This window comes from Neofelis nebulosa, chromosome 18 (assembly GCF_028018385.1).
Source record: "Neofelis nebulosa isolate mNeoNeb1 chromosome 18, mNeoNeb1.pri, whole genome shotgun sequence".
NCBI classification, from domain to species: Eukaryota; Metazoa; Chordata; class Mammalia; order Carnivora; family Felidae; genus Neofelis; species Neofelis nebulosa.
This window is the reverse complement of record NC_080799.1, coordinates 7221571-7244231: the sequence shown is the minus strand read 5'-3', so window position 1 is coordinate 7244231 and position 22661 is coordinate 7221571. Positions and strand designations below refer to the sequence as shown.

The 22661-nt window shown below is 47.4% G+C and overlaps 1 protein-coding gene and 1 long non-coding RNA gene across 8 annotated transcripts in view; one reads left to right on the top strand and one right to left on the bottom strand.

The window, feature by feature from the left end:
• The window catches only part of LOC131501144 (NXPE family member 3-like), a 72692-nt gene extending 58552 nt beyond the window's left edge, over positions 1-14140 (top strand). For all 7 annotated transcript variants that reach the window (XM_058710872.1, XM_058710875.1, XM_058710873.1 and 4 more), the window contains 4 exons: positions 652-1376; positions 6732-6805; positions 6912-7124; positions 9094-14140. In XM_058710872.1, coding sequence (XP_058566855.1) covers positions 652-1376; positions 6732-6805; positions 6912-7124; positions 9094-9626 — 1545 coding nt within the window. In that variant the 3' untranslated portion in view covers positions 9627-14140. The remainder of the gene's footprint in view (positions 1-651; positions 1377-6731; positions 6806-6911; positions 7125-9093) is intronic.
• Positions 1020-6848, bottom strand: LOC131501151 (uncharacterized). Its single transcript, XR_009256663.1, has 3 exons — positions 6660-6848; positions 1903-2010; positions 1020-1118 (listed from the first exon to the last, which is right to left on the bottom strand). It is a non-coding gene; the product is annotated as an uncharacterized LOC131501151 (long non-coding RNA).
• Positions 14141-22661: the final 8521 nt, after the last annotated feature.

Genomic DNA, 22661 nt, shown 5'->3' with positions numbered 1-22661 from the left:
AATCCGGGATGGAGATTATAAAGGTTGGGTTGTAGAAAGAGAAAATACAAAGGGGAAGGAGAATTTATCCTGGGTTTTGGAGTCCAGAGAGAGAAGGACGTGTAATGGGTGAGGAGAGCTGGAAAGTGGGGGGGGGGGGGGGGGGGGCTAGGTCCAAGCCTGGACACCCCTCAGCTGGCAGTTAGAGTGTATGCATCCCAAGTGAGCAGGTGATGGGGCAGAAGCCAGTGGGGACTGGGAGATAGATGAGTGAGTGTGTATGTGTATGCACATGAGCGGGGGTGGGGCAGAGAGAGAGGGAGAGAGAATCCCAAGCAGACTCTATGCTGTCAGTACAGAGCCTGACTCGGGGCTCAATCCCATGAATGGTAATATCATGACCTGAGTTGAAATCAAAAGTCAGACACTTAACCAACTGAGCCACCCAAGGCTCCCCAAGACATAGGGTTTTAAACATGAGATATCTGCACGTGTGTGTGGTGGTAGCTCACACACCAGCTTTGGATCAGAAGCGGCATGACATAGGGCTGGTAGGATTCCTGCCTGAGACCCACCAGGCAGAGGAGGACTATGTTTGTTGAACTGATACCTTCCCAGAAGAAAGGTGAAGAGACACAAACCACTGACAGTTTCTTCTTTTTCTGTCCACAGATCTTGTACATCAGAGTTTCCTGGCCTAACAGCATGGTCCCTCTGCCCCCACAGCCCCGCCCCGCCTGCAAGTCCTCTGGCTCTCTCCCCAAGGAGCTCTCGGACCTGACCCATCTTCTGCACTGGCCTCCCACCCCAGGAGATGCAGGGGACCTTTTGGCCTCCACCAGTCCCCAGACTTCCACCTACCACCTGAGGGATCGTTCCCAGGCCAGCTACACCCTGGGAGTCTCCCTAGAGGCCATCCTTGTCGCCAGAGACCACCAGGGCAGGCCCAAGACCTATGGTGGAGATCTGTTTCGGGCACAGCTGCTGGGTCCCCACCTGAAGGCAGGAGTCCCTGGGGATATCCAGGATCTGGAGAATGGCACCTACCTGTTGTCCTTCCCTCTGCTGTGGGCTGGGCAGGCCCAGGTGCGAGTGCAGCTGATCCACTCCAGCGAGGCAGTTAGGGTCCTGCGGGGAATCTGGAGAGACCAATGGGCCACAGTTGATTTCATGGGCTATTTCCGAGGACCCACAGGATATGAAGAAATTGTGACTTGCAATGTTAACCCCCTGCTAACTGGGGAGGAAGAGTCTACCTGTCACTACAAGGATGAAGATTCTGGTGAGCTCTGGTTCTGTGCTCGACCCCCAACCCTGCCCTGCAACTCACTGGTAGGGCATTCAAGTGGACATTACTGGAATGTGACCACACCACACGAGGAGGCCCTGCTGGCATGGTAAGAAACCCAGCATTATCTGGGATGTCTGCCCTAACCCTCGAACCCCAGTCCCTGTGATATTCTGCCTGAACAACTACTCTTATTCATCTATTCTCTTCTATTAGATGTGTTTCCTACTGCGTGCCAGGTCTCATACTAAGTGCTGACTACTTCTGTGTAATGGTCAGCATACCTGCCCTCTACAAGTTTTCAATGAGGAGATTCCTGACTTTTGTTTGGGTTTGTTTGTTTGCTTATATTTTTGTTTGTTTGTTTGTTTGTTTGTTTGTTTTTTGGGGAGAGAGAGAGAGAGAGGGAGAGAGAGAGAATCTTAGGCTCCACACTCAGTGTCAATTCTGACACGGGGCTCAATCCCACGACCCTGGGATCATGACCTGAGCCAAAATCAAGAGTCAGACACTCAACTGACTGAGCCACCCAGGCGCCCCTATGGAGATCCATGACTTTGGAAAACACAGTGTGACGAGTGCCTAAGTACAGTATACATTGCGTGGCTTGGGGACATGGAGAAAGGGCAACCCACCTGCCTGTGATGATCGGGCAGGTGACAGTTTAGCTAAGGCTTGAAGGAGAAACATGGACCTCTGGCAGAAGAGAAGCATTGCAGGCATCTTTGCTCTTCTGACTGCCCCTGTAAGGAGAGATGTAGGGTAGAAATTACCAGCATATGTGGTCGGAGAGTATGGAGGGTGGATGTGACCCCCGAGTGATAGGGGAGCAGAGCCTGAAGCCCAGAAGCTGAGAAAGGCTGAGAACTGTCCTCAGTCTCAGGGCGGGGTGGGGGCAAGCCTCCCTGGGTGGACACAAGATGGGAGTCATGGAGGGGAGATGGGCAAACAGCCTACTGTCCCTGAGATCTGAGGCAGGGTGGGGGTTAGAGAGACCCAAGGGAGAAGGGAGGCATTTTTTAAGGTGGGAGACCTGTGCATCTGGTCTCCAGCAGGGAGAGTAGGGGGTGGAGGTAAAAATGGGGTCCCAGAAGGTGGCAGGGTGGAGGCAGAGTAGGGGTGGAGGGACACCCCCACTGAGTGGGGGAAGAGAAGAGCCAGAGGTGTTTACAGAGCAGGCTGGCTGCTGCTGCACCACCCCAAGGAGCACAGAAGTTCTCACTGGCTGCCATGAGGACTGGAGGAGGTGAGCCGAGCCGGAGGCCCTGGCGGTGCTGAGGTGCCTGCTGGCCTCACCAGGTACCCATCTCTGGAGGCTCTCAGTAGTTCGTGTCTGGGGAATTCCCACTAACATTTCCTTCCTGGCATGAGAATTTAGCACCAGGTAACCTTGGTCTTTCCAGACCAATTCTTATGCTCCCTTTGGTCAGAAAAGGAGAATCACATATCCTTTTTGCATTGGTCGATTAAAAATACATCTAAGGTTATGGGGTGCCTGGATGGCTCGGTCAGCCATCCAGGCATGCATCCTGGATGGCTGCATCCGACTGATTTCGGCTCAGGTCAGGATCTCGCGGTCATGAGATCAAGCCCCATGTCAGGCTCCATGCTGAGCGTGGAGCCTGCTTGGGATTCTCTCTTTCTGCCCCTCCCCCACTTGCACTCTCTCTTGCTCTAGCTCTGTCTCTCAAAATAAATAAATAAACATTAAAAAATAAATCTAAGGGTAAAAACAGGAGCCATATCAGGATGTCACTTGGGGTACATCCCAGAAGTCTCTGGAGTGAGAGTACGTGGGTTCTGATCCTGGCTCCACCTGCTCGACTTGCCAGCTTCTGTCCATGTGATCTCTGGCAAGTCACTTAACCTGTCTGAACCTCTGTTCTCTCATTCATAGAGGGGGATAATAATAGTACTTCCCTCATAGACTTGGGGTGAAGAGCAAATATATTAATGTGTATAAAGTGCTTAGAACAGGGACAGCATATCTCAGCTCTCTTGGCTGTTACAATCTTGGCCCAAGTGTTTTGCTGCTGTCAAGTGGCCCCTGCTCTGTCAGACATGGTCCAAAGTCGTAGAGGTCCTGGGGATGAGAGAGCAGGGCAGACGTGGCCCCATCCTGTGGGAGCTAACAGTGTATTGATAGAAGTTTGGTGTTAAACAGATAACCACACATGTGAGGAATGTATAGCGGACATGAATTTGCAGCCCCAAGGTCAGGTGTTTTCTGTATATCAACTTTAATCCCATCTGAGGACCTCTGCAGCCAGGCTGGTGGGAAGAGCTCCCTTCACCGAGGGTCCTGCAAAGATACTGACGCCTTGGCCATCTGGGATCCTCCCGTAGTCCTCCCCAAAGTGCCCGCTGTTCAAGCTTGTGTAATCTTGGGCTCTGATGGGAGGGCAGGCGTCTTCCACCTGGGTCCAGAGTCCTTAAGATCATCCTTTACCTGCTTCCTGAAGCTGTCACCTCTAGGGGGCACTAGGGCCCTGACAGTCTCAGGGCAGGCCATACTCCTGCATTTTTCTAGCTTGTAGGAATATTCTCATCCCTTCTCCCCTCCAGAAGCAAATTCCCCTCTCCTCCTCAGACACAGCCCCTTCAGTAAGTCCATTCCTTCATTCAGCAAATGCATGCTGACCACACTCTACACGCATGGCCCTGCTGGAACTGGGAACGCAGCAGTGAAGATACAGCAAGGACCTTGCCTTGGTAAAGCTTATTTACAACAGGAGAGAGGATGATAAACAATAAACATAACAATAAGTAAATAGTATAGAATGCTAGAGGAGATGGGGCACCTGGGTGGCTCAGATGGTTAGACGTCCGACTCATGATTTCAGCTCAGGTCATGATCTCAAGGTTTGTGGGTTCGAGGCCCGCGTCGGGCTCTGATGCTGACAGCTCAGGGCCTCCTTGGGATTCTCTCTCTCTCCTTCTCCCTCTCTTTTCCTCCCTCACTTTCCCTCTCTCTCTCCCCCTCTCTCTCAAAAATAAATAAATAAACTTTTAAAAATTAAAAAAAAAAAAGAACGCTAGAAGGAGATTCGTGCTAGGGGAAATTGAAAACATACACGAGGTAAGGATTAGAAGTCCGATGGGGGCAGGTTGCGGTGTTAAATAGGGGGTCAGGATAGACCTCATTAAGAATTTGGCATTCCGGGGTGCCTGGGTGGCTCAGTCGGTTAAGCGGCCGACTTCGGCTCAGGTCACGATCTCGCAGTCCGTGAGTTCGAGCCCCGCGTCGGGCTCTGTGCTGACAGCTCAGAGCCTGGAGCCTGTTTCAGATTCTGTGTCTCCCTCTCTCTCTGCCCCTCCCCTGTTCATGCTCTGTCTCTCTCTGTCTCAAAAATAAATAAACGTTAAAAAAAAAAAGAATTTGGCATTCCAAGCTCCATGCTGAGTGTGGAGCCTGCTTGGAATTCTCTTTCCCCCTTTCCCTCTTGTCCCTCCCCCACTCATGTGCATTCACTCTCATGCTCTCTCGCTCTCTTTTTCTCTCTCAAAATAAATTAACTTACAAAAAAAGGAGAAGAAGACGAAGCTGACATTCATGCAAAGACTTAAAGGGAATGAGAGAGTTGGCCCAGGATGTACCTGAGATGAGAGAGTTCCAGGCAGAGGAAATGCCATAGTGTGCCTGGAACAGCAAAGGAAGCCAAATAGCTGGGATGGGGTGAGGGACGGAGAGGTGGGCAGGTGAAGACCAGCGGTGTTAAGCGAAGGATGCAGCATGACAGGAAGGGCTCTGTGAGTACACTGATTTTTTGCTGTAAGTGTAAAGGGAGTCATTGCAGGATTTTGAGCAGAAGATGGACACGCTATGATTCACATCATTTACAGGGTCTCAGACCGTTGCATTGAGAATGGACTACAAGTTAAGGGAGAATCAGGGAGACTGAAAGGTAGGAGGCCTCTGCTTCAGGTTGCAGTAGTAGAGGTGTCCACAGTGATTCATTTCTGGGTATATCCTGAAGGCAGTGCCCATAAAATGTTCTGAGAGAACACGGAATGTGCTAAAAAGCGAGAACTCACATGTGGCTGTGGGGCTTGGGGCCCGCTTCCCTGGAAGGACAGTTGCAGGTGGGGGGAAGGGTGGGGGTAGAGATCAGGAGTTTGGTCACATGCATTAGACACCAAGTGGAGGTGTTGAGCACATGGCTAGACTCACAAACCTGGAATCTGGCAGAGAAGTCTAGGCTGGAGATCTTGGCTGAGTGAGACCACCAAGGGAGGGAGTGTGATCCGGATAGAGGAGTGAAGGCTGAGCCTGGAGCATGGGAAGAAGGGGGCTCACACAAGGGGCTACCAGGGGAGGGAGGTGTCCTGGCAACCAGGAGAAGAGCGAGTCCCAGGGATCAGGGAACAACTGCTGGTCTAATCGTGATCGGGGAGAATCCAGCAGGAGTGGGCCCAGTAGGACCAAGAAGAGAGTTAGCACTTCTTACAAAAGGCTCCAAGCCCCTTCCTGTATAAATCATGTTTATAATTCCCTGTATTTTTGTGATGCTTTGATGCCTTGGGGCCATGTGGACCCAGGGAGGGCCAGCCCCTCCCAGGGTTAGCTAGCTCTTAGAGAGGCCTTGAGCATACCACCAATTTTAGTGCACCCCACCACCTTACCTCCCTCTATCAGGCTCCTACAGTCTGGGCCAATGTCCTGGGCCTGAAATCACCCCAGAGCCAGTTACTGACAACCAGAATCTGCCTCTATAGCCCAGACCCCATTGAAATCATTCAAAGGCTCCAATCCCAAGCCTCCTCAGCTGCTTACCCTTCCTTGCCTATTCCTTCCTGTGAAAATCACTACAAAGGTTTGTGCCCTCTGTTTGCTCTTACTCCCTCTGCCCCCGACTGACCCTGGTGCATCCCCCTGTGGCCCCATGTGGTGCACTGTGCCCCTGCCTCTCAGGGACTCTGAGTAACCCCCTGTCTTTCTCATGGCCATCATCTCCTGATGTGTTGGCCTCCCCAAAAAGCCTGGGTACGTAAAAAAAAAATTTTTTTTAATGTTTATTCATTTTTGAGAGACACAGAGTGAATGGGGGAAGGGCAGAGAGAGAGGGAGACACAGAACCTAAAGCAGGATCCAGGCTCTGAGCTGTTAGCACAGAGCCCGACGTGAGGCTTGACCTCACAAACCATGAGATCATGGCCTAAGCCGAAGTCGGACGCTTAACCAACTGGGTCACCCAGGCATGCCTGGGTACATTTTAAAACAGCTCTGCTTCCTGCACTGATGGAATCCCCGAGGCAAAGAACCTGGATCCCTGAACTCCAGCTTGCAATCCCTCTCCTGACCCCAAGCCTTCAGTATCTCCCAGGAGCCCTGACACTAGACAGATGCCCTTGATTTTGAGAACTTCCTTTCCTCCAAGAACCCCAGTCTCACCTCAGCCCAGGGTGCCTTCCCATCACGCATTTCCATTAAGGGCTTCCCTCTTGCAAATTGGTTTCTCTTCAGGAACGTGACAGACAAGGTCCTCCCTCAGGGTATTTCTCCAATCTGGGTGGCCAAGGAGAGCAACAAGAGTCTGGGTAAGTGACACTGGGGCTTGCAGAAAAGGCAGCACGTGTTCCATGCCTGTGGCTTTAGACTCTTCTGTACCCACGGATTGTTCTGCTCACAAATAATTGTTTACAGCTCTGTCCCCTCGACAACCATGCCACCCTGGGATCCCAGGCCCAAAGCCCTCTGGCTTCTACCACCAAGATGTGTGGCACTCACTGTCCTGCTCCGGACGCTCCTTCTCCACTGTTGACAGCATCCTGGGCTGCCTAGCTGGTCACGTCGTCCACATGATGGGGGACTCCACACTTCGGCAGTGGTGGGAGTACCTGCGCGACACTGTGCCCTGTGAGTGGCCGTGAGGGGAGAGGGCAGGGCTCCTAAGGCAAAAAGAGAAGATCCAGGGCTTTGAGAAGGCAGAAAACATTTCAGGAGAGTGCTGTGGAAGGACCAGATACTGGGTTTGGGGCAGAGGCAGGGATGGGGAACAGGTTGCCCAGATTGCACATAATCTCAACAATTAGGTGGATGATCAGAGGCTCTAACAGTAGGGTGGATGTGTTTGAAGAATGATGAATAGATAACCTTACCCGGAAGTGAGGATTTGCCAAGGGATATTGCAGGAATAGAGTTGGAATTTAAGAAAAGTGCTGTAGGGAAATCAGGGGTTTCTCTTGTGACTTTGGGAAGACACTGAATGTTTTCATTTTGTTTGACTGATTGATTGAAAAAGCACATTACAAAAACCAGTTATAAGACACTGGTAGGTCAGCATGCAGGCTGGTGAGAGACTAAATTGGGGTCAGCAGTAAAGGAAGCATTATACTGGGGGAACTGACAGCTTGTTGACTGATTGCTTCTAGAAAGAAGGGAGATGACCAGGTAACTACAGATAACAGAAAACGGACTCAAAATGGAAATCACTGGGGTGCCTGACTGCGTGTGGGAGCAAGGGACAGCAGTGATAGAAGATGGTGTACTTTTTTTATATTCTTCATATCGGGTTGTGTGGGCGGGTCTTCTGGGGAGTCTGTGCGTGAGGCATTTGAACACAGGGGACTGGAAGTGAATTGAGATGTCCAAGCTTCAGACAGAGTTTCATATTTATTTATTCCCTGGACGATAAAAGTTAAAAGAGGTGAGAGTATCATGAAGGGTGAGTGCCATCTGAGCCTCCAACTTTTGTTGCACAGATTCCACAATATAATGTAACGTGGTTTAAGGAATATGCTTTATCAGGGAGCGGGGGCAACGTGAGGGCCAAGGAAAGAAGGAACGTCAGCACCGAGCTGCCTCCCCTGCCTGTCTCCTATGATCCCAAAGAGAAGTGTGCAGGGTGGGTCTGTGCTCTCCTGGAAGAGAACCCCCTCAGGCTCTCCCTTGTCACCTACAAGTGTGAGAGCAGCCATGTTGGGCTTCCCGGCACCAGAGGGATGTGGGCCGCCATTTGTTTACAGAAGTTCTAAAAGTACCAGCTGCCCCCACCTAGAGATCTTGAGGTCTGGGCTGTTGTGTACGCTCCTGATTGAGGTATCAAAGCCCGCTGCCTCCCAGGAGGGTTAGTCTCGGTGCAGCCCCTTCCTTCAGGGAAAAAGAGAGCTCCAGTTCTAATTTGGTGTTTAGGCAATCTGAGGTGACCTCCCAGGGTCACTGCCCGTGGCAGTGGAGTAGTTGACTTTCCTACGCAAGAGGTGTATCTAGAGATGAATAGAAGTTCATGACAGAATGTTGGGAAAACCAGATCCTCTGCTAGCTGATTTGGCACCTTTCTGTGAAATAGAAAAAGGCGCCCCCTGTGCCCACAGAGCCCTGAAGCACAAGGTAGGGCAAGCAGGCAGAGACATGGTGCAAAGGAGGGGCCTTTTATTGCAGATGCGTCTAGCTCTCTATCAGGGTGTACAGCTGAGTGACCAGACCTGATTCCAGAAACCTCTGGCTCCCTCGGTTGGCCACCATTGTGCAAAGACACACTGGACAGCCTTCACTCTCTAGCCTGGGGCAAGTCTCCATCCAGGGGTGGCCAGAGGAGGCCAATGGATCAATCCAAGTTGAATCCTTTCTGCTAAGAAAGGAAGGAGCATCCAAAGGAACGTCAATGAGACAAAATGCTCCAGGGCCAGGGAGGCTGAGGACTGAGAATAGGTTTTGGGGCTTGGTAACTACTGGCGATATCACAGATTAGGGAGAACATAACCAGGTGCCTGGGCCAGAGGATGCTTGTGTCCTAAGGGGAAACTGATGCTAGATCTTCTATGTAATTAAACGAGGAAGTACGGTCCTATATTAGCCTCTAAGCTTCCTCTTGTCCTCCCCACAGCCCTGAAGCCTATGGATCTACACACCACATATCAGACGGGGCCCCTGATGGCGGTGGAGACCGCTCGGGGCATAGTGCTGCACTGGCGGGCCCACAGCTGGCCCCTGCGCTCCCTGCACACACCAGTGGCCTCCCTGCACTCTGTGGTCCGGGAACTGGGGGGCCTGGCCGGGGGCCCCCACACAGTGGTGGTGCTGGGCCTGGGCGCCCACTTCACCACCTTTCCCCCATCTGTCTTTGTGCAACGACTCGCAGGGATCAGGGCAGCCGTGGCTGCGCTGCTGGCCCGCGAGCCCCGCACTCTCGTGGTCATCAAGCTGGCCAATACCGGCTACAAGTCTGTGTATGGCAGTGACTGGTTCACCCTCCAGGTGAACCGGCTTCTCCGAGCCGCCTTTGCTGACCTCCATGTGGCCTTTGTGGACGCCTGGGAAATGACCTCCAGTCTGGCTCTGCCCGACAGGATCCACCCAGGGCGGCTTATTGTCCGCAATGAGGTCAACTTCCTCCTGTCCTTCATTTGCCCCATTTGAGCGCTTCTGCGGGTCCTGGGCTGTGTGGATGGAGGCGCTGGTGTGAGGATCAAGCCTGGAACCCCTTCCCCTCAGCTGTCTGTACCTCTTCTCTTAACTGTTTGTTTGTTTGTTTGTTTGTTTGTTTGTTTGTTTTGGATGAGGGAAAAAAGATTTTTTTATTGTATTTTAATTCAAACTTATTGGGTTCCTGGTGAGTTTTAAATTTAAAATACTTTATTAGCCAATTCTCAGCGTTGGTTCTATGAATTGTTCATCTCATTTAACTATTTTTCTCCTAGTTCTTTAGTGTTTTGGGGTTTTTTTATAATTTAACTTTATTTTTTATTTTTAAAAATTTACATCCAAATTAGTTAGCATATAGTGCAACAATGATTTCAGGAGTAGATTCCTTAATGCCCCTTACCCATTTAGCCTATCCCCCCTCCCACAACCCCTCCAGTAACTCTCAGTTTGTTCTCCATATTTATGAGTCTCTTCTGTTTTGTCCCTCTCTCTGTTTTTATATTATTTTTATTTCCCTTCCCTTATGTTCATCTGTTTTGTCTCTTAAAGTCCTCATATGAGTGAAGTCATATGATTTTTGTCTTTCTGTGATTGACTAATTTCACTTAGCATAATACCCTCCAGTTCCATCCACGTAGTTGCAGATGGCAAGATTTCATTCTTTTTGATGGCCGAGTAATACTCCATTGTGTATATAGACCACATCTTCTTTATCCATTCATCTGTCAATGGACATTTGGGCTCTTTCCATCCTTTGGCTATTGTCAATAGCGCTGCTATAAACATGGGGGTGCATGTGTCCCTTCGAAACAGCACACCAGTATCTTTTAGATAAATGCCTAGTAGTGCAATTGCTGGGTCGTGGGGTAGTTCTATTTTTAGGTTTTTGAGGAACCTCCATACTGTTTTCCAGAGTGGCTGCACCAGCTTGCATTCCCACCAACAATGCAAAAGAGATCGTCTTTCTCCGCATCCTCGCCAACATCTGTTGTTGCCTGAGTTGTTAATGTTAGCCATTCTGACAGGTGTAAGGTGGTATCTCATTGTGGTTTTGATTTGTATTTCCCTGATGATGAGTGACATGGAGCATTTTTTCATGTGTCGGTTGTCCATTTGGATGTCTTCTTTGGAGAAGTGTCTATTCATGTCTTTTGCCCATTTCTTCACTGGATTATTTGTTCTTTGGGTGTTGAGTTTGATAAGTTCTTTGTAGATTTTGGATACTAACCCTTTATCTGATATGTCATTTGCAAATATCTTCTCCCATTCTGTCGGTTGCCTTTTAGTTTTGCTGATTGTTTCCTTCACTGTGCAGAAGCTGTTTATTTTTATGAGGTCCTAGTAGTTCATTTTTGCTTTTGTTTCCCTTGCCTCCGGAGATGTGTTGAGTAAGAAATTGCTGCGGGCGAGATCAAAGAGGTTTTTGCCTGCTTTCTCCTCAAGGATATTGATGGCTTCCTGTCTTACATTGAGGTCTTTCATCCATTTTGAGTTTATTTTTGTGTCTGGTGTGAGAAAGTGGTCCAGGTTCATTCTTCTGCATGTCGCTGTCCAGTTTTCCCAGGACCACTTGCTGAAGAGACTGTCTTTATTCCATTGGATATTCTTTCCTGCTTTGTCAAAGATTAGTTGCCCCTATGTTTGTGGGTCCATTTCTGGGTTCTCTATTCTATTCCATTGATCTGAGTGTCTGTTCTTGTGCCAGTACCATACTGTCTTGATGATTACAGCTTTGTAGTGTAGCTTGAAGTCTGGGATTGTGATGCCTCCTGCTTTGGTTTTCTTTTTGAAGATTGCTTTGGCTATTTGGGGTCTTTTCTGGTTCCATGCAAATTTTAGGATTATTTGTTCTAGCTCTGTGAAGAATGCTGGTGTTACTTTGATAGGGATTGCGTTGAATATGTAGATTGCTTTGGGTGGTATTGACATTTTAACAATATTTGTTCTTCCTTGGAAGAACATGGAATCTTTTTCCATTTCTCTGTCTTCTTCAATTTCTTTCACAAGCTTTCTGTAGCTTTCAGTGTATAGATTTTTCACCTCTTTGGTTAGATTTATTCCTAGGTATTTTATGGTTTTTCTTCTCTTAACTTTTCTAATGCACAGGCAATAAATCCACCAGTGAGAATTGGGATGTGGGGGGTGGGGGTGGCAGGTGAGGGAAACCTGGCAGTGCTGAAGGGATGAGGCAGAGCCACAGCCAGAAACATCTATCACATCTGTGCATATAAGGATTGTCATTTTATGTGCTGGAGTCTCCATTTAGAATGCCAGCAAGCCTTGAAAAGATGTAAGAGAGGGATTCCATTTCAGTTCATCAGAGCCACCCTCGTGAAGAGCCCGACTATATATATAAAGACTTTTCGGGGTTGATTTGTAAAATAAAATATTTCTCCTCATCGTAAAAGTAATGCAGTGCTTTTTGTAGAAAACTTGAAAAGGTACCAAAAAAATAACAATGAAAATAAAAGTCACCTAGAATCCCATGGCTGGGAGACAATCACTGTTGAAATACATATATTCCCAACAATTTCTCAATGCATAAAAACAAAATTCTATACCTCTTCCTTTTATTATTATTTTTATTTACTCAAGATATATCCGACGGGTTTATTTTGAGATTCTAATGGACATTAATTTGGTGTGTGTGCCCCTTGGTCAGTTCAGGTCCTACAAGAAGCAGGTGTCAAGATAGGATTAGAAGTGCAAATATGTTTAGTGGAAACACCTATGAGAGATAATGCGGAGGAAGCCAGGTAAGGCTGGGAGAGCCTTCAGACCTGATGCAAGGTTGACCTGGAATAAAGGATGGAGGGAAGGAAGGTTGGGTAGAAGCATGCTAGACCATCGTGCAGTCTAAGGAAATTTTGGCAAGACCAGTGAGAAGTTCTTGAATCACAGTTGACCATCAGAGGAGTCCTGTATCTCCCAGGAAGGGGCCAGCCTCAGTATCCCTGCCGTGCTCAGCTGTTGGCTGGCAGCAGCCCCATGGGAAGAGTGGCCTCACTGTGAGGGATGTCAGAGGATAACAGCTGGGGCCCTTGGTCAAGTACAAGCCCTGCAGTCCACTAGGAAGGCAACAAACATTTCAAATATGTAATAACTCAGGAAATACAGTTGATTTTCTAAAAGAATGACAAAAGTCAAACTTCAGTCAAAGAAGACATTACTGATATGATCCAGCAATTCTACTTCTGGATATTTATCTGAAGGAAAGGAAAACACTAACTCAAAAATGTATCTGTACCCCCACGTTCACTGACTACAGCATTATTTATAATAGCCAAGATATGGAAGCAACCTAAGTGTCCACCAATGGATGGATGGATAAAGAAAATGCGGTATTTATGAAACAGTCAAGGACTGGAACAAGCCCCTGGACACCCAGGGCACTCCCTCTGGGCTCATATCCCTTTCCCTGGAGGGCAGAGCAAGAATCAAGGAGGAAACCCAGACTGGTTCCAACCGATCCCAGATGAGATGGTCACCAAAATTGACCTTTCACCAACTTTTCTCATCTTAATGCTAAAAAACATGCCCAGAGGTAGAGATTTAACATGCAAATGAAACGTCCTGTGCATGAAGAAGCATGTTCTGTCAAATGTACCTGTGCCCCCACTTTCCTGGGCTTCCCCACCCCTACTTGCTTAAGCAACATTCCTTTTTCCCACCTCGGCCCCTTTAAAACTCCCTGGCTATTGTCTGGAGAGCCAGTATGACACCTTAGTCATGACTTTGTCTCCCTTCTCCTGCAGCTATTGCCCCAATAAAGCCTTGTCTGTACCTTTAAATTTGGGGTCCATCCTCATTTCTACCATACCTGGGTCCAAGGACCCAAGTGTGGCACCATATACACAATGGAATATTAGCCAAAAAAAGAAAGAAATCCTGCCATTTCTTTGGGTGGATCCAACAATATGGTTGGATTTTGAAGGCATCATGCTTAATGAAATATGTCATATAGAGAAAGGTAAATGCCAAATGATCTTCCTTATATATGGAATCTGAAATAAACAAAGAAACTCCTAGGTAGGGAGAACAGAGTGGTGGTTGCCAGAGGTGGGCAGGGGGGCAAAATGGGTGAAGGGGGTCAAAAGGCACAAACTTCCAGCTAGAAAATAAGTAAGTCCTGGGATATAATGTACAGCATGGTGACTACAGTTAATAATGCTGTATTGTATATATGAACGCTGCTAAGAGTAGCTCTTAAAACTTCTTATGACAAGAAACAAAATTTTGTAGCTATGTTGGTGATGGGTGTCAACTAGACCTATTGCAGTGATCATTTCAATAATACAAATATCAAATATTTATGTTGTATACCTGAAGCTAATACAATGCTATACATCAGTTATATTTCAATTAAAAAATTAAAAAGGGTGTTTCTTGGTTTAGTCGTCTAATAGACTTTCCCAATGACATTTCTGTTCGTAGACAAAGATATGTTGTCTAATTTGGCATTGCTGCTGATAGAAAATAAATTATCTGGAAATATTGATTATAACGTATTTAGCGATTTTACTGAAAGAAAAAATAAATTTCAATAAATTTCAATATACAAAATAAATTTCAATAAATATACAATACAAATATATATAATACAGAATTCCACGTGTCTTTAAAAGTTCTGCAAATATCGCCAAGCCAAAATAGAACATGCAGGCTCCTGTAATAACGATCAATTCAGTTGTCTTTGTTTTGCTAACTTTCATCTGTATAAAAACACATTTCTCAGTTTTGTATTATGAAGGTATACTTCTCAGGGCAGAGAGACAATTATTTGGCAGATTATGATAACTTAAATATTTGGACATGAGGAACAGTGCTCTGGTTGTGCTCTGGCCGGGGTCTCACAAGTGATAGAAGCAAACCCACCATCCAAAAGTAAGGAAGCCAGCCCACAGTGAACCTGGCCACAGCCCTGTAGGGTGCACCCTTGATGCCCCCCAGGACTGGAGACGCACCCCCGTGACCTCACTCTCCTCCCTCCCCAGATCAGGATCCTGCCCCTGCTCCCATGTCAATCCATCACTCCGGGAAGAGCAGGGAGTGACCAGTGCTCGGAGGGCGGGGGGGTTGGGGGACGGGCCCCTCGGTCCTACAGGAGGGCTTGTGCCCGGCTTTGCTACAGGAAGCCTAACTCTCTAAGTAACACCGCCTGATTTTGGTGTCTTCCCCGCCCAAAATTGGCTTTATGAAGCAAGTCATGAATCAGACAGCATCTTATCCAGCAAGTAGCGAGATGCTCCCCCTTCTCCGCCTTTGGAAACAAAATCCACCAGTTTGTGTGGAGAAACATTGCCTCTTGCTGGCCCTGAATAATTATGTTTCTACAGAGACCACAGGTTAATAAAGGCCTGTGACAGGGTGTGTGCCTGGGAACCGTTTGCAGCTATTACTCCCAGACTCTGGAGAAGCCTCTTCCACCTGGGGTCCTTATGGGGGTCACCACCCACACTCACTCTTCTCAGATGCAAACTCCCTCTCTCGGGTCTCCTGGGTCTCACCCTCATCTCAGCTTGTGTTGTCCAAGATGCACTGGTAACCACTTTATCACAGTAATTATGCTCCAGTGAAAGACCAGGGCCACCAGGGCCGGCAGCCACTCTGCATCTGAACAGGGAATATAGGGAAGCCAATCGTCACGCTGGAAGGCAGACATGGGAGGGAGAGACTGCGTGGTGCCTCAACGGGCCCAGGACCCCGAAGCCCGCTTTGAGCTCCAGAAACTGGGAGAGGCGGGAAGGATCCTTCCCTAGAGCCTTCAGAGGGGGCACAATCCGTCCACACCTTGACTTTGGACTTCTGGCCTCCAGAGTTGTGAGGGAATAAATGTCTGCTCTTTCAAACCAAAAACACATCAGTACCAGGGGCCAGTGACACGCAGTGAATGACATGAAGTTTGAGGCCGACATGAACCAAAGTGTCGCCTCAGCTGAGATCCGTTGGCCAGTTCAGGCCTTGTAAGAATGTGCTCAGCTCAGGCCACTAAAAACATATTTCAAATAAAGGAAGGAAAAAAAAGAGGAGGACTATGTGTCCATCATAATTCACCTTAAATTTGAATTCTGTGAAATGCACATCAACAGAAGCATTTCCTGGCTTTTTCTTCTGAATTTGCTAAGCCACCTGATGACCATGGATAAAGGGGATCCCACAGAGGGAAACGTACCGGAGCTGATTGTTAATTCGGGGGAATGTTGTGAACCCTTTCTCAACACAGCCACTATTAAATATTAAATATGTGTATAACAATATAAATGTACCTAATGCCACTGAACTGTATACTTAAAAATGGCTAAAATGGTAAGTTTTTGTTAAGTATGCATTAACACAATAAAACATTTTTAATCAAGGGGCGCCTGGGTGGCTCAGTCACTTAAGCCGCCAACTTTGGCCCAGGTCATGATCTCACGGTTCATGAGTTTGAGCCCTGAGTCAGGCTCTGTGCTAACAGCTCAGAGCCTGGAGCCTGCTTCGGATTCTGTGTCCCCCCCTCTCTCTCTCTGCCCCTCTTCCACTCGTGCTCTCTCTCTCTCTCTCTCTCAAAAATAAACATTTAAAAATGTTTTCTTAATTTTTAATCAAGAAAAAAATATAACCTGGGGCACCTGAGTAGCTCAGTTACTTACGCCTCCAACTCATGGTTTCCGCTCAGGTCATGATCTCAAAATTCATGAGTTTGAGCCCCGTATGGGGTTCCACACTGCTAACTGTGTGGAGCCTAATGAGATTCTCTCTCTCTCCCTCTCTCTCTGCCCCTCCCCCCCAGCACTGTAAATAAATAAGTACATACATACATAAACCTAAAAAAAAAGAAAAATATAACCTTACAATAACTTATATTAAAAAGGAAGAAAGCTCGTCTCTGCCTACATAGTTTACCACGTATTACTATTATCTGTGCTCTTGACGTTATTTATGCTGTTGCGTCTGCATGGTGGGAATAACGTAGAAACACCTGCCGCTGTGCATTTCTTCTTGGCTCAAATTCAGTGACTTCACATCGGGAGTCGTATTAGTCTGCTCGGGCTGCCATGATGAAATGCCACAGACCGGGTGACTTAAATAGCAGGAATTTCTCTCAGTTCTGGAGTGCGGGAAGTCCAAGATCAAGGTTTGGCAGGGTAGGTTGTGTCCTGAGGTCACCGCCTGTAGCTTGTAGGCGGCGCCATCTTGCTATGTGTTCACAAGGCCTTCCCTCAGCATGTGCGTGTAGAGACAGAGACAGCAGCACTCTGACGTCACTTTCTGTAAGGACACTAGTCCTATAGGATCAGCCCTCCACCCCCATGACTCATTAACCTTGGTTATTTCCTTAGGGGCCCCACCTCTAAATACAGCCCTACTGGTGCTTAGGGCTTCAACATGTGAATTTGGGGGGTCCAGTGGGGATGCAAACATTTGGCCCACACAGAGGTAGCTAACTCCATACTGTGGGAGTTCTTGCACCATGGAAACTGGCAAATGCTATGAATCGGGGCTTCTGGAGAGCTGTTTGTGACACAGAGGGGAAGGGCGACAAGGGTCACCTCTGAGAGTATCCTTCCTCCTCCCTCAAGCTGGGAGCACGGCAAGGTCAGGAGTCAGCCGGTGCCTCCCAGTTCTCAGCCCTCTGCTCTCACCTCTGAGAGGCTCTGTTGGCATTTGTCACATTGATCAGGAGCTGGAATGCAGCCAGCGGCCACGAGGAGGAAGCTGACAGGTGAGGAAGTCTCGGTCACATGACAAATGAAACTTGTGAATGTGACAGTGGCAGACTCCACAGAAGGCAGCCCCTGGGTCAGACTGCTGGGCAAATGCCTTCCCTTCCCCGAGCCTCAGTCTTCTCATCTGTAAAGTGGGGATAACAGCTACCTCCCTTAGAGGGTCTGAGGGAGGACAGAATGAGGTAAGACAGAAAACACTGCACACCAACTGGAAAGCTACATGGATCGTCATCACCTGACACCCACCTCTGTGTTCTTTCCATTCACACCAGTCGGCACTGACTGCCCCGTGCACTATGCCAGGTGCCAAGGACCCAAAGCTCCATGCCCCGGTCAGTCTTCAAGCATCTCCCTGTGTAGCAGGAAGACAACACAGAAAAGGGAACCCTTGGGTGCTGATGTGGCCCAGAGGACTGTTGATGGTTGTCACTGCATGGGGAAGCGGGGGGAGCAGAGGCACAGACCCAACACCACAGCAGGTATTCAGTGGCAATGTGACCTTAAGTGATGTTCACAACCTTACTCAGGACCTCAGTTTCCTCTTGTAAAATGAGGACCATAACAGACCCTGCCTATGGGGAGAGTTAACTCCTACTTTAAAATGTAATTTTAGGGGCGTCTGGGTGGCTCAGATGGTTAAGCTGCCAACTTCAGCTCAGATCATGATCTCGCGGTTCCTGAGTTCGAGCCCTGCTTCCGGCTCTGTGCTGACAGCTCAGAGCCGGGAGCCTGCTTCAGATTCTTTGTCTCCCTCTCTCTCTGCCCCTCCCCTGCTGGCCCTCTCTCTCCCTCTTTCAAAAATAAACATTTAATATATATATATATATATATATATATATATATATATATATATATATATAATTTTATTTGGATTTGTTTGAATCAGATATGGTAAGACACAAAGACACAGAAATTACTGTCATGAGGTAAGAATTTATACTCACTGATCCCTAGATCCCAGAGGCATGGAATCTCATGCAGGGCTGCATTGGGAGACACCAAGTTCGGTCAGGAAGCAAAGGAAATGAAGGGAAAACATGGACAGGAGCCTTTATCTAGTGTCTGTGGAAAAGACAAGGCAAAGCAGGTTAAGCTGGTTTATGATTGGCCAGTGGGAATAATTTCAGCGGATTCTGCAGATTAGGGGCTGCCCTGGGGAGAATGGGGTAGAGGAATATTGCCCTCCCGGGGCAGAAGAGCCAGATGGAAGAGGTGGTTTGGAGTACAGGCTCTGGACTGGGCTCTGGACTGGTTGGTTTGCATATGAAAGGTGTGCTCCTGGGCAAGTCTTTGCCATCTCTAGGAACTGGCCAGCACTGAGAGGGGCAGTCTCTCCCTGGTCAGTGAGGCTCCACCTGTCAAAGCATCAAGAACACAGCAAATAAGCAAAACACCCAGCACCCAGTAAGTGGGAGATGTCATCCCCACCTGTTTCAGCGTTGACTTTGTGGCCTCCCTCTCCTTGCTTCACACGGGTGAGTCTTCCCTTCCCAGCTGGGTCCTAATTCCTGGAGGGCTCACTGCATGCCTGCCCCCAACCAGGGCAGAAGAAACCCTCTCTGGGCCCCCGTCCTCTGGATAGAAAACAGGAGGAAGTAAATAAACACAGTGCTGTTGTCAGCAGTGGCACCAGGCAGTTCATGGGGAAGGGTAGAGACTGTGCCCTGTTCTCCTTCAGAGAACTATTGTCATCTTCCTGCCTCACCTCACGCTCACATCCCCTTGCCTTTGTTTGCCCAGACCTTGACAAGTGGCCTGATGAATGAAGCGCTAGGAAGGGCTGTGGGAGGAAAGGAGGCAATAACTTGGGAAGCACCAAGCTTACAAAGTGCACAAACCTGAGAGTGGTCCAAACTACTCCAGACCTGCCCAGTGGAGGGAACTAGAGTGAGGTGACCCCTCTGAGCTGTAGTTTCGTCCTCTGTCGGGTAGAATACAATTCCTCTGTCTCACAGGATTGCCATGAAAAGTAAAAGTAACACACAGGGGGAGTCCTCAAAGTCAGTGTCCTTGCCCCACGGCAGCAGTTCTCAAACTTCAGCAGGTAGAGTGGGGCCTGAGAATTAGCATTTCCACAAGTTCCTAGGTGAGGCCGATGCAACTGGTCAACACTGTGATACCTATGAGGGGTATGGCTAGGGTATACAGTAGGCGTATGGTTAGCATTTTAAAGAATGGCCAAAATAGTTGTACTGTTTTAAATTCCCATCAGTAGTGTGAGAGTTCCAGCTGCTCCACATCCTTGCCAACCACTAGTATGGTTGGTCTTCCAATTTGGGCCATTTTGCGGATATGTGATGGTATGCCATTGTGGTTTTCATTCCATTTCCCTAATGACTAATGATGTCACACATCTCTTCATGTGCTGCTACCTGTATATCTCCTTCAATGAAGAATCCATCTAATCCAGTCTTCAGCTCACCTTTAAAATCGAGATTTGGGGGGCATCTGAGTGGCTCAGTCAGTTAAGCGTCCGACCTCGGCTCAGGTCATGATCTTGCAGTCTGTGAGTTCGAGCCCCGCATTGGGCTCTGTGCTGACAGCTCAGACCCTGGAGCCTGTTTCAAATTCTGTGTCTCCCTCTCTCTCTGCCCCTCCCCTGCTCATGCTCTGTCTCTCTGTCTCTGAGAAATGAACAAACCTTAAAAAAAATTTTTTTTAATTGAGATTTTGTTTCATCAAATTGAAGGTTTCTGTCAGTTATGTGATTTGAAAATATTTTGTCCCAGTCCATAGCTTTTATTTGTCATTTTCTTGATAGTATCTCTTGAAGAACAGAATTTTTAGTTTTGATAAACTGCAATTTATTAGTATATTCTTTTATGGATCATGCTTTTGGTGTTGAATCTAAGCAATCTTTGCCTAGCCCAAGGTCACATTTACTCCTGTGTTTTTTCTAGAGTTATATAATTTTAGGCCTTATATTTTTTAGTTTATTTATTTATTTTGAGAGAGAGTGTGCATGCATGAGCAGGGGTGGAGCAGAGAGAGAGGGGGAGAGAAAGAATCCCAAGCAGGCTCCATGCTGTCAGTGCAGAGCCCAACATGGGGCTCAATCTCACGAACTGTGAGATCATGACCTGAGCCAATATTAACAGTCTGATGCTTAACGGAATGTGCCACCCAGGCACCCCGTAGGTCTTAAATTTAAACTTATCATTCGTTTTCAGTTAATTTTTGTATAATGGATCAAGATATGGTGTTTTGTGTGTTGTTGTGGGCTTTTGTGGGTTTTTTTCTGTTTTGTTGTGTTTGGTTTGTTTTTGCATATGGAGGTCTAGTAGTTCTAGTACGTTTGTTTAAAAGACTATCATTTCATGGGGTGCCTGGGTGGCTCAGTCAGTTGAGTGACTGACTTCGGCTCAGGTCATGACCTTGCAGTTCGTGAGTTCGTGCCCCGTGTCGGGCTCTGTGCTGATGGCTCAGAGACTAGAGCCTGCCTTGGATTCTGTGTCTCCCTCTCTCTGCCCCTTCCCCACTCATGCTGGGTCTCTCTCTGTCTCTCAAAAATGAATAAACATTTTTAAAAAAAATTTTTTAAACTATCACATTTCCACTGAATTACCTTTGCACCTTTGTGGGGAATTAATTGACCATATATGTCTACGTCTATTTCTGTATTCTGTTCTTTCCATTTATCTAGTTGTCCATCTCGATTACAATTGCTTTATAATAAGTCCTGATGTCGAATAGCAGAAATCCTCCACTTTGTTTTCATTTTCAAAGTTGTTTTGATTGGCCTCGGTCCTTGAACTGCTTTGGGAAATTTTTTTTAATGTTTGTTTGTTTGTTTGTTTTATTTTTTAAATTTATTTTGAGAGAGAGAGAGAGAGAGAGATGTGGGAGGGGTGGGGGGGGGGGCGCAGAGAGAGAATCCCAAGCAGGCTCTACACCGTCAGTGCAGAGCCCTGTGTGGGACTTGAACTCGTGAACCCTGAGATCATGACCTGAGCTGAAACCAAAAGTCGGATGCTTAACCAACTGAGCCACCCAGGCACGCCTATTTATTCATTGAGGGAGAGAAAAAGAGAGAGAGAGCACGCGCACAAGCAAGGGAGAGGCAGAGAAAGGTAGGGAGAGAGAGAATCCTAAGTAGGCTCCACGCTGTCAGTGCAGAGCCCAGCACAGGGCTTGATTCCATGAAGCCTGCGAGCATGACCTAAGCCAAGATCAAGAGTCAGACGCTTAACTGACTGAGCCACCCAGGCGCCCCACTTTAGGAATTTCAGAGTTGACTTGTCAATTTCGGCAAAAAAGCCTACTGGGATTTTGGTTAAGATTGTGTTAAAGCTACAGATTAATTTGGGGAAACTTGACATCTTAATAGTATTGAGTCCTCTCATAGAAGAATTTATTAGTCTTCTTCAATTTCTCTCAGCAAATTTTGTGGTTATCAATGTACAGATCTTGCCATATTTACTCCTAAGTATTTCATTCTGGTGATGTTATTATAAATGTTTTTTTTTTCAATTTCCAATTCTTTGTTATTAGCATATAAAACACAATAATATTTCTGTATATTGCTCTTGTATCCTGCAAACTTGCTTAAATCACTTGTAACTCTATTAGCTCTTTTGAATTTTTTTTTTAATGTTTTTATTTATTTTTGAGACAGAGAGAGACAGAGCATGAGCAGGGGAGGGGCATTAAGAGAAGAAGACACAGAATCCAAAGCAGGCTCCAGGCTCTGAGCTGTCAGCACAGAGCCCGACACGGGGCTCGAACTCACAGACTGTGAGATCACGACCTGAGCTGAAGTCAGATGCTTAACCAACTGAGCCACCCAGGCGCCCCTCTATTAGCTCTTTTGTAGATTCCACTGGATTTTCTACATAACCAGTCAAGTCATCTATAAATAAGGACAGTTCTTACTTCTTCCTTTTCAATCTGGATGCATTTTGTATTGATTGTTGTACATGCAAGATTTTAATTGTAGAGGTGACTGAGTGATGACACAGAGCTAATGCCGTTGAAGGAAATTTTCTATAATTTTTATTTCCTAAGAGAAGGGAAAACGCCATGTCATTAGAGGGCCACCTGGGGAAACACTAGAGGAGGTAGAGGCAAGAACAAGCGGAAAGCGTAGACCACAGACTTTATCGTGTTTTCACCAGGCAAGACATGGCAAAGAAGGGGAAACAGCTTAGGATTGGTGGGCTTTGGGCTACAACTGCTATCGCTAGTTGCCTGGAATCCAGCACAGGGTTGACTCAGGGCAGAAGAAATACTGGCCTGGTGTGTGAAAGTTAGATAAAGGAAGTGGTTTAGAGTATGGGCCCCATGATTAGTTTGCATATGAGAGACATGCTCCTAGGAAAGC